Below are 12,694 nucleotides of genomic sequence, written 5' to 3' on the forward strand. Positions count from 1 at the left end.
GCACAAATTAGGAAGAGGAGGTGGATGAGGCATTTCAAGGACAGATAAATACCCAGATCACAAGACCTGGTAGTAATGGGGGACTTAATAGGGCAAAACACAAAATTTCCACTAAGTTCTAGGAATGCATTAGGGACAACTTTTTGTTTCAGAAAGTGGAAGAAATATCCAGGGGACAGCCATTTTAGACTTGATTCTTGCCAATAGGGAGGAATTAATTGAGAATCTGAAGGTAAAAGGCAATTCAGGTGAAAGTGATCATGAAATGACAGATTTCAAGATTCCCAGGAAAGGAAGGAGTGATAGCAGCAGAATAAGCACAAAGGACATCAAAACAAAAAAGCACACTTTAGCAAATTCAGAGAGAACTGGTAGATAAGGTCCCATGGGAAGAAAATCTAAGAGAGGGAAAAAAAAGTTCAGGAGAACTGGCAGTTTGTCAAAGAGACAATATGAAAGGTATAATGGCAAGCTATCCTGACATGAAGAAAAGATAGCAGTAAGAGGCTAATATGGCGCCATCAGGAAATTTTTAATGATCTGAAAAATCAAGAGAGAAATCCTACAAAAAGTGGAAACATTGACAAATTGCTAAGGAAGAGTACAAAAGAATAGCACAAGCATGAACAAACAAAATCAGAAAGGCTGAAGCACAAAATGAGTTACACCCAGCAAGGGGCATAAAAGATTCTAAGGAGAGGCTCTTTAAATACATTAGGAGCAGAAGAAAGATGAAGGGAAAATATAAGTCCTCTACATAGCAGTGAAGGAGAGCTAACAACAGATGATATCAAGGATGCTGAGGTGTTTAGTGACTAGTTAAGCTTCAGTCTTCACTAAAAGATTTAATGACCAGATACTCAACATAATGCGATACAACCGCATTTGCTCCAACCCCTCAGACAGAGACAAACACCTACAAGATCTCTGTCAAGCTTTCTTACAACTACAATACCCACCTGCGGAAGTAAAGAAACAGATTGATAGAGCCAGAAGAGTTCCCAGAAGTTACCTACTACAGGACAGGCCTAACAAAGAAAATAACAGAACGCCACTAGCCGTCACCTTCAGCCCCCAACTAAAACCCCTCCAACGCATTATTAAGGATCTACAACCTATCCTAAAGGATGACCCAACACTCTCACAAATCTTGGGAGACAGGCCAGTCCTTGCCTACAGACAGCCCCGCAACCTGAAGCAAATACTCACCAACAACCACATACCACACAACAGAACCACTAACCCAGGAACTTATCCTTGCAACAAAGCCCGTTGCCAATTGTGCCCACATATCTATTCAGGGGACACCATCACAGGGCCTAATAACATCAGCCACACTATCAGAGGCTCGTTCACCTGCACATCCACCAATGTGATTTATGCCATCATGTGCCAGCAATGCCCCTCTGCCATGTACATTGGTCAAACTGGACAGTCTCTACGTAAAAGAATAAATGGACACAAATCAGATGTCAAGAATTATAACATTCATAAACCAGTCGGAGAACACTTCAATCTCTCTGGTCACGCAATCACAGACATGAAGGTCGCTATCTTAAAACAAAAAAACTTCAAATCCAGACTCCAGCGAGAAACTGCTGAATTGGAATTCATTTGCAAATTGGATACTATTAATTTAGGCTTAAATAGAGACTGGGAGTGGCTAAGTCATTATGCAAGGTAGCCTATTTCCTCTTGTTTTTTCCTACCCCCCCCCCCCCGATGTTCTGGTTTAACTTGGATTTAAACTTGGAGAGTGGCCAGTTTGGATGAGCTATTACCAGCAGGAGAGTGAGTTTGTGTGTGTATGGGGGTGGGTTTTTGGAGGGGGGTGAGGGAGTGAGAGAACCTGGATTTGTGCAGGAAATGGCCTAACTTCATTATCATGCACATTGTGTAAAGAGTTGTCACTTTGGATGGGCTATCACCAGCAGGAGAGTGAATTTGTGTGGGGGGGTGGAGGGTGAGAAAGCCTGGATTTGTGCTGGAAATGGCTTTTAGATAAGCTATTACCAGCAGGACAGTGGGGTGGGAGGAGGTATTGTTTCATATTCTCTGTGTATATATAGAGTCTGCTGCAGTTTCCACGGTATGCATCTGATGAAGTGAGCTGTAGCTCACGAAAGCTCATGCTCAAATAAATTCGTTAGTCTCTAAGGTGCCACAAGTACTCCTTTTCTTTTTGCGAATACAGACTAACACGGCTGTTACTCTGAAACATAATTAATATTAACCAGAGAGAAGGAATACAAGCCAAAATAGGGAAAGAACAGGTTAAAGAATATTTAGATAAGATAATGTATTCAGAGAACTGTAGGACTGGAAGGGACTGAGAGAGGTCATCTACTCCAGTCCCTGGCACTTATGGCAGGATTAAGTATCACCTAGACCAGGGGTTCTCAAACTGGGGGTCAGGACCCCTCAGGGGGTCGTGAGAATCACGAGCTGTCAGCCTCCACCCCAAACCCCACTTTGCCTCCAGCATTTATAATGGTGTTAAATATATATAAAAAGTGTTTTTCATTTATAAGAGGCTTGCTATGTGAAAGGGGTCACCAGTACAAAAGTTTGAGAATCACTGATCTAGATCATCCCAACAGGTGTTTCTCTTATCTGCTCTTAAAAATCTCCAGAGATGGAGATTCCACAACCTCCCTAGGCAATTTATTCCAGTGCTTAAGCACCCTGCCAGGAAGTTTTTCCTAACATCCAACCTAAACCTCCCTTGCTGCAACTTAAGCCCACTGCTTTTTGTCCTATCCTCAGAGGTTAAGAATAATAATTTTTCTCCCTTGTCCTACTAATAACCTTTTATGTACTTGAAAACATATGTCCCCTCTCAGTCTTCTGTTTTCCAGACTAAACAAACCCAATTTTTTTCAGTCTTCCCTCATAGATCATGTTTTCTAGACCTTTAATCATTTTTGTCGTTCTTTTCTGGATTCCTGAAATGTGGCACGCGGACCTGGACACAATACTCCAATTGAGGCCTAATCAGTGCAGAGTAGAGCGGAAAAATTACTTATGTCTTGCTTACAACACTCCTGCTAATACATCCCAGAATGGTGTTTCATATTTAGCTTGTGGTCCACTAGGACCCCCAGATCCCTTTCCACAGTACTCCTTCCTAGGCAGTCATTTCCCATTTTGTATGTGTGCAATTGATTGTTCCTTCCTAAATGGAGTACTTTGCACTTGTTCTTGCTGAATTTCATCCTGTTTACTTCAGACCATTTCTCCAGTTTGCCTAGATCATTTTGAATTTTAACCCTAACCTCCAAAGCACTTCCAACCCCTCTCAGCTTGGTATCGTCCGCAAACTTTGTAAGTGTACTCTATGCCATTGTCTAAATCACTGATGAAGATATTAACAGAACCAGATCCAGAACTGACCCCTGTGGGACCCCACTCGTTATGTCCTTCCAGCATGACTGAACCACTGATAACTACTCTCTGGGAACGGTTTTCCAACCAGTTTTGCACCCACCTTATAGTAACTCCATCTAGGTTGGACTTCATTTGTTTGCGAGAAGATCATGCGAGACAGTATCAAAAGCTTTACTAAAGTCAAGCTATATCATTTATACCGCTTCCCCTCATCCACAAAGCTTTCTTTGACAGGGTAACAAGCCATCAGGTTGGTTTGACATGATATTTTTGGACCAATCCATGCTGACTGTCACTTATCACCTTATCTTCTAGACGTTTGCAAATTGATTGCTTAATTATTTGCTCCATTATCTTTCCGGGTACAGAAGTTAAGATGACTGGTCTGTAATTCCCCAATTTGTCCTTATTGTCCTTTTTATAGATGGGCAAATATAGTGCCATTTTCCAGTCTTCTGAAATCTCTCCAGTCTTCCACGACTTTTTGAAGATAATCACTAATGGCTCAGATATCTCTTCAGTTAGCTCCTTGAGTATTCTAGGATGCATTTCATCAGGCAGAAGCAAAAATTTGACATCTAAGTAATTTTTAATTCAAGTCATTAGGGTCTGATGAAATTCACCTTAAGGTAGTTAAGGGAACTGAAGCAATCTCAAAACTTTTAGAAATTATCTTCGAGAACTCATGGCGGATCAATGAGGTCCCAGAGGACTGGAGAAGGGCAAACATAGTGCCTATTTTATTATTTTTTTTAAAAAAGCTTTCCTAATCTCTGCCCACTTGATATGTTAAAATTAGAAGCTACTTATAACAGCAGATTGTGCAGATACTGAAATATGACAACATATACTCTGCTGGGCACCTCAGGAGGGTTTGAATATACCCTTGATCACAGCCAGATTAAGGCATAAGTATGGGTATAGGGCCTCAGGTCCCAAACCATGTGATGATATCAGAGACTTTAAATTATCAGTAGGAATCCCAGTTAATCCCATGGAAATGAAGCTGTTCATACTTACAGAGCTATTGTTTCAGACTCTCTGCAGATGCAGGCAGGCATGACTGCATCGGTTACATATGTTTCACATTCTTGTGGTTCCCTCTGCAATCATCAGTGTCTTTCAATTTAAAAAGAAGTAAGATGAAACTCTGGAGATCAAGACAGCAGCTTCAACAAAGTGACAGGTTGCTGCTCTGCCCAATCTGAGTCCTGGAGGAGGACAGAGAAACAGAAACAAGGCTCTTCTGTGCAGCAACTGCAAGGCTGATGGAAGAGCAGAGCAGTAGTCAGGAGTCTCTGGGATGAAGGAAATGAATACTCTCTTCTCTTCACCAATTAGATGACTTTGGGGAGGGCTAATGTTATCAAGTACCTATTATCCAGAGGCCTATAAGAAAAACAGAATCCCCTAAAGATGTCCACAGACAGCATCCTAGATGGAATCCTAGCACTGCCCTCCCAGAAGATGAACTGAGGTGCTGGGCTTTCCACCAGGGTGTTTGTCCATGGATTGGATGCGCCTCCCCAACCCCCACTCCTTGCCGCATATCAGCGTCTTGTAAAATTTTCAAATTTTGACTGCAACCGCAAATAAACCCCACTATCTTCATGTGCATCTTTTACAGATTGCACAATCCAGGGAGCTACAAAACCAGAAGGAAGAAGGTCTTTGACAAAGAAGCAACTCAAACACACACACGCCCAATTTTTAAAGTAGTTAAGACCAAATGCCAATCAGCTCATTATGCAAATAGCTGCTGATGATCATTTGCACTCAATTGCCATAATCAGACACACTGTATGTACATTTATGTACTCAGCCTTTTTTTTGAAAATCTGGGCGACAAGCCTGGAATTGTCATTAAGTGTGTGCTGATAGGTATGGGAATGCTTTAAAAAAATTTTGGTATTTAAATAGTGCTCTGAAATACTCTCAAAACAATGTCTAGAGGTTGGATATTTGCCACACTGTTGGAGAATGGAAAGCTTGATTTTCAGCCATTGTAGGTGTGTTAAGGGAGCTATCATGCTAGCTCAAGTAAAGCAGATTATACCGATAATATGACTGGACTCCTCTTATCGGAAAGTTACCCACTTATAAGCTTACATTCCTATGAGAAACTTCAAACGGTATTATACCGTTTTAATGCAAGACAACTGGTAGCATCGTGAAGATACAACAGCCCCAATTTTAGCTTCAGATAGTAATTTTCTGATAAACAACAACAACAACTTGGACAAGATCTTTATGCAGTTAGACTTTTGCAATGATCTTTTAAAAAATGAAATGCGGTGCCACTCTAGTGCAACCAAATTGCCACGTTAAACCTAGTCAGCAGAAACTCAGGAGGATGGAGTAGAGATTGTAAATACAGCCCTATTAGTTTTATTGGCTGGAAGTTACCATCCAAATCGTTATACTCCAATATTTTCTTATTACGTTTTGGAGAATCCAAGTGCTGTTTTATGCCTTACATATGATTTAAATTACAAGACCGAAAATATCTTGCTTCAGAAAGCAAAAAAGAACGTTATTTTTACTTCTTAAAATTTAGGACACTAATAGTTTTTTTTTTTAAAAGTGCTTTTTTTGCACATTTAACAAATTAAATATATGCTATTTGACATGGCTACTGACATGTATCAGTGCTGAGAAGCAAAATTATACCAAAGCAAATCATATACGCAACTCTCCCCCCAACCTCTAATTTGTTGTGTCTGGTAGCAAGCAGTACATCCGCCACTTCACTACAAGTGTTACAATAATTACTTATGTATTCATGAAATCAAAATTTGGTGAAGGTTAAAAGTGCTAACCCTAATAACATGCTGCAAGAAGCAGAAGTATTTTTGATGTGCCTAAAATTTTGTTGCTTCTCTTGATCCATGAACAAACATCAAATCCTGCTTTTTAAACTGCTGTGTGTTTGACAGTTAGACAGCATGCCCATGAAGAGTTTTGAGAATTAAACTACGCTATTTGCATATTTTGGAAAATATGGGGGGGAGGGGGAAGTTAATGTAGGCATGATCATGAAAACTAGAACGCAAGATTCAAACAACTTTGTATTTCAGGCCCTGATCCTGTAAACTGGATCTGTGTAGATGGGAGGTTCCAGACATGAGGGTCTGATTCTAAGGCCAGAAGGGATTACTAATCATCTAGTCGGACCGTCTGCATAACATAGGCCACCTAACTTCCCCCAAATAATTCTTGTTGAACTACAGCATCTCTTTTAGAAAAACATCCACTCTTGATTTATGAATGGCCATTGATAGTGAATCCACCATAACCGTTTGTGAATTGTTCCAATGATTAATCACCTGACTGCACTCTGACCTTACTTAGTGCAGTTTATGCAGTTCACACAGTTTAGGCCCTATTTAAAGTATTAAGGCAGGATGGAAATGGGTTTGCCATCTTTGGTGTTTGGTTCCCATATTGCAACTAAACCAACACTTGGCAAGATGGCGACTAGCATCAGTCAATTCTACACAGGCTTCTCCCAACAGGCTAAAACACAGGTAACTTGCTATGCATCTTAGGGGAACCTGGTTTTCAGCAAGGGTTGGGGATGTTTTGAATCCTTTCCCTCAACCCACCCCAACGTGGTACCAGAGCATAACATGCTACTTCCATGGCTAATACAACAGTTCTACATACAGCAGTACCTGGTGCACTTACCCAAAAATTGTTGGAAACCCACTATCTATACATCACTTGCCTCCTCCCTCAATCTTCTCTTGAAGCCCCCTTCAATATGCAGACCCTCTTACATGGTCTGTTCATATTGCCCTATGCCCACCAGACCCAGGGTCACTGTGCTACTTTGTGTGTGCAGTCCCCCTCCAGGTTTTGTGGTTTAAGGAAACTTCCATGAACAAAAGGGGTGCACAGATCTTTTTGAAAGAGGCTGGAGTGCAAATGGGCCATCATTAAATAAATAAATAATAATAATAAAAAAAACTTACAGTTGAAAGATCACTATAGCTTTTCTAAGGAAATAAAGAACATTTGTAATCCCAGAATCCTGTTTCCTTAACCTCAAACGGTGCTTATCAAAAGGAAAGAAATCTGAAAAACTCAAGTATTTATCAGGCATAGTTTAAAAATTCATTGCTAATTTGGGATAGGCATTTTAGGATTGAGTTTATCACCATCGTGATGTGAATTTAAGTGTGAAAGCAAGTCCAGTTCAGAAGCATTTAAGTGCCACAGTTAAACCCATAAACCTGACTGAGGAGGAGCAAACAGACCTCCCCCTCAACACACACTTGAAGGATCTGTCCACCAGTCTAGAGAGGCCAAGATTTCAGTGGGCATCCAAACCATTGTTTCTACGGAGAGTACACAGATGGCAGCTACCCCTGAAGCTGCTGAAAACAGCACCTGGCAAGCTGAACTACGTAAGTGCCTGAGCCCATATACCCCAGAAGCCATACTCCATACTAGTCCATACTCCTCATGGTAGGATGGGCCTTCAGGTCTAACACGACGGCCAGCATCATCTGCAATCCTATACGTGGAACAAAGGCCTTGGCTTCCACAGAGTCCAAGACTGTTCCTATAAACTATCTTATATAAAAGTGACAGGATTGACTTCTCCATGTTGATGAGCAACCCTAGTGCATCGAAGATTGTTTGGATGACTGACATTTAGGACAGCATCCGAGCCTCGGATTGGCCTCTAACTAGCCAGTCATCCAAGTAGGAATCACCTAATTCCTGACTTCCTCAGGAATGCTGCCAGCACTGCCATATACTGTACTTTGTGAACACCCGTGGAGCTGCAGACAGGCCAAACAGTAGTACTGTAAACTGGTAGTGGGTCTGATTTACCAGAAACCTGAACAATTTCCTGTGGCTTTGATGTATTGCCACATAGAAATATGCATCTTTTAAGATGAGGACAGCATACCAGTCTCCAGGGATGGGATAATGGAAGCCAGCATGACCATGCAAAACTATTTTCTTCAGATGTTTGAACTATCACAGGTCTAGTATGGGTCCGAGACCTACTTTTGCTTTTGGGATCAGGAAATACTGTGAAGAAAACCCTTCCCTCTGTATAACTGAGGAACTTCCTCTATGGCCTCTACTGAAGCAGAGATATTACCCCCTAAAGGAGAACCTCCTCCTGACAGTGGTCCCTGAAAATGGATGGAGAATAGGGATGGGAAGGGGGGGAAATGAAGGGTGTAGTCCCAATTCCACCCTGCACTGATCTGTAGTGATGCAGGACTGAGCACTTACGTAGTGGGATAGGAGTGGCTGGCACTCCAGAAATTTGTAGGCTGTCTTTGACAAACAGCAAAATGTTTGCTTAGAACTCCCAGGCTGTATGAGTGAATCAGGAGCTGTTGAAAAAGGAGGGTGTCTTTAAATTTAAATAGATTGTCCAAGAGGTTATATAGAGATTGAACAAAGACTGCTGGTTAGCAATCCTAAACTGCAGACTCACTGGCAAATAAAGTTTTCTGGCAAAGAAATCCAGCTTCTTTGCATCCTTTTCATTCCTTCCTGCTAATCTTGGCGTCTTCTCTCACTGGCAGCTGAGATCACCAATGACCCTGGAGGGTGGGTGTAAATGTTCAAATCCCTGTGAGGGGACAGAATATCTGCGCTTGGCCCTTTTTGCTGTTGGAGGGAGGGAGAGAGGGAAGGAAGATGGTATCTGCCATAGCACCTTAGTGGGCTCCAGACTGCTCCCAATTAATGAAGCTCCCCTCCAGATGGTTCCTAACAAACTAAGATGTTGACCAGCCTGAAACCCCTTTCTCCAACCCCTTAAACCTGGATATCCAGACCAGAAGCCACCCTTTTTAATAGCAATGATGAGCCCTGTAGTCCTCTGAGGGAGATGAGGAACCTTCTGACACCACTGCCTCATTGGGTGATGAAGAGGAGGAGGTCAAAGGTGGGTGCTGTGGAGCTCCACGGATTCCTCTAAAGGTAGATCCACCAGAGCAATTACTTCCCACTCAATTCTGAGCCTGGTACTGAGAGTGGTCTCCTGCTGCATCTGGTGTGGTGTTGGTGTCTACCTGATAAAAGCAGAACAAGGAGGATGTGGAGACTATTTGGATGCAGGTGGAAACCCCCAACGGATCCATGGCTATTTGGACAAGGCCCCAGAGCTTAATTTCCTCCCAGCCATGGGTCTCTGCTTGATGGCCAAGACAGAGCCTCCAGGGGATACTGAGGATGGTAGGTAGTGGAAAGGGAATAATGATATTCATGGCACAGCTGCGACAGGTTGGAGTCAACTTCTGACCAAGAAGGGAGGACCGTTCCCTTCGATGCCACAGATTGATGTCTGGAGCCTGGAGATGGCAGTCCCAGTGAGATGATAATGGTTGGCACCACACAAAGAGGCATACAGCAAACCAGAGGAACTCACGACATTGCACACTGGGATGACACAGTTACAACAGGCGCCAGTACCAGGTGAGAAGTATCTTGGAAAGCCGGCGAAGCCAGTGCTAAGAGACTCACCAGATCCATGCAACACTCATGCAGCAGAGTCATGCAACACCATGCTGAGTGTCCCTAGCCTGTTTGCCAGAAGCTGGGAATGAATGACAGGGGATGGATCACTTGATTGCCTGTTCTGTTCATTACCTCTGAAGCACTTGGCTTAGGCCACTGTCAGAAGACAGGATACTGGGCTAGATGGACCACTGGTCTGACCCAGTATGGCCGTTCTTATGTTCTTATCTCAGGCTGCTGCAGAAGCCTCTGGCGTAAACAGTACCAGGATAGTCTCCCACACCACTGAATTAAATGGATCCACTTCAGGAGCTGGTAACCAGGGTGCCAGCACTGGAGCTGATGGTCCCTTTTAAGCAGATGACTGCCTCGGCCTTCAGTGCACTCTTGTGTTCTCGTCCACAAGCTTCCTGAATTTTGGTGGCAGGGATCTCAGTCTCCCAGATTCTGAGCATTTGACACAGATTCCTGACATAAGACTCCCTGAGACACCTCAGGAAACTGGCAGGTCATCCACTGGCATCAGTTTCTTGCAAGAATGGCAAGGCTTGAAACCCAGTGACCAAGGTACCCAGAAAGTATTCAAACAACACTTTAAAGGAAAACTTATGTCTATAACAAACTGTCTAAAACTACTAAAACACTACCAACTATACACAAGTGAGAAAAAAAAACTTGCAACAACCGTTCCAACAACCATCAAGGGCAGTAAGAAGGAACTGAGGGGAGTCACAGCAACTCTGTCCTTTATACTTTTGCATGGTGGCACAAGACAGGCCCATGGTGCATGTGTTGCCCTGACAGGTCCCACTGACAGATAAACCTCCGACTACTGTGCACTTATACACACCTCAAGTGGAACAGAGGTGTAACCACTTGAAAAAACTTGGAATTTAGCTACCCAATTTGCAGCCATTACAATTAGAACATGCAATTCTGAGTCTAAGCATATAAAACTGAGTCAGATATAAAACAATGCATGAAAAACCCATACATGTAGTAATATGGCTTATTTAAAATAGTCACTAAAAACTGACTTAGTAGAACTGATTCAATAAGTATTTCCATATATTTTTATAAGCCCTCAAGACTATACTATCATGTATAAATAGGGTTAATATTTTATTGCTAAGTCATAGCCACGTATTCTTCATTCCAGGAATGAAACTGCCACTGAAATCTAAGAGACTCGTACAATTATGCCCCTCCTAAAGTGTAAAAGCTTCAAAAAAGGAGCAATGATCTGCGTGAAATCCACAAAACCGATTGATTTAAATCTCTAATTCTCTACTACTATTGTGACACTGGGTTTATGGAATATTATCTGACTGTTCCAGTAACATCTGCAAATGCTAGAAAAATAGTCCGAGAGAGATGTAATTTAAAGTTGAAAACATTTATCTTTAAGGGCCAAATTTTTCTCTGGGTTGCAGTGGTGTAAATTAAACAGTTACAAAACCTTCCCATTTCAGTGGGAAATATATTCAACTCTGTAAACTTATGGCACACCAGTCTGCTTTGTCTTTTTATGATTGCTATAATTCAGTTACCAAACTTCTGCGGATTTATGCAAGTTAAAAATTCAGCTATCACTTGTCAATAAACAGACAAATAAACCCGTGAACCTTTTCCCCTTACAAAGTAAAGTCTTGTTTTTTTTAAGTGCCAAAGCACACACCGCATTTTCAGGGAGTACAAAACACGTGCATTCTGAACGTAATTATCTGCATTGTTTACACTGATTTGTTTTAGCTCTTATCAAAATATAAAAGATTTAAAAATTAAGCCACCAGGAATAAGTAGAGGTGTATAAAACAGTTGGTTTTACATGGAGATAAAATAAATATGAAATCATGCTCTCTTGCTTGTGTCTCCACTTTCCCCAATATATATTTAGTTCACACAGTGTTCTAAAAAAAAAAAAAAAAAAATCACTGATTTGATGAGACCGGCTTCAACTACAAAACAAGCCATTTTGAGTGACTTACCGGAAACGTTAATTGATGTTCCTGCATCAATAATTCCACTGTTAGGCCTTACACAGTATCTACGTGGTGCTGTAGTTTTCACTTTGAAGCACACATTTCTGTCTGTAGGATTACCAAGTTTCAGGTTTGTGGTGACAACATCTGTGAAAGGACCTGCAGAACACAGCAAAGAAGATTTTAAAATTATATTAAAAATACTCTCTAAACTTTGAGTTTAGACAGACTCAAAGTTTGTATCTACAAATCTTATAAAGTAGTTAGATATTCAGCTTCCATTAGCAGCATCTACAGTTAACTGTTCAAGCAGAACTGAGGATGGGTTGAGGCCTCTGAAAATCTGAGCCATATCAATAGATGATCTTTGCCTTTAATGACTAATAAGCTACAAGGAAGGATAGTTGGTACATCATGCTAATGTAGCAGCTGAATTCCACTATCTTACACTGTTGTAATTGTGAAGTAAATACTGAAGTCAGAGGTATTTTGGATGTTCACAGATATAACTTCAATAGCACAGATATAGGTGTGAGGTTTTTTGCAGGAATGGTGGGTGAAATTCTGTGGCCTGCGTTGTGCAGGAGGTCAAACTAGATGATCATAGCGGTCCCTTCTGACCAAAATATCTATGAATCTATGAAAAACACTGAAAGCAGAGAGTTTGACCCACTTTATTCTAGGCTGTATCGGAGGAAAGTCTAATCGTTAAGAAATCGTAAAGCTGTCTAAATGGACAAAAAAGCGAATATCGCACATATTAAAAAGGAAGGCAGAGTTATAAGAGAGTGGTTAGTACAAGAGTCAACCATGGAGTAGTGGGGTGTCCCAGT

At 41.6% G+C, this 12,694-nt stretch overlaps 1 protein-coding gene across 2 annotated transcripts in view; it reads right to left on the minus strand.

The window, feature by feature from the left end:
- VAPB (VAMP associated protein B and C) overlaps nt 1-12,694 on the minus strand; it is a 52,296-nt gene that overhangs the window by 17,549 nt on the left and 22,053 nt on the right. For both annotated transcript variants that reach the window (XM_077832558.1, XM_077832557.1), the window contains exon 2: nt 11,868-12,020. In XM_077832558.1, coding sequence (XP_077688684.1) covers nt 11,868-12,020 — 153 coding nt within the window. The remainder of the gene's footprint in view (nt 1-11,867; nt 12,021-12,694) is intronic.

The sequence above is a fragment of the Eretmochelys imbricata genome, chromosome 13, assembly GCF_965152235.1.
Source record: "Eretmochelys imbricata isolate rEreImb1 chromosome 13, rEreImb1.hap1, whole genome shotgun sequence".
In the NCBI taxonomy this organism is placed as follows: domain Eukaryota; kingdom Metazoa; phylum Chordata; order Testudines; family Cheloniidae; genus Eretmochelys; species Eretmochelys imbricata.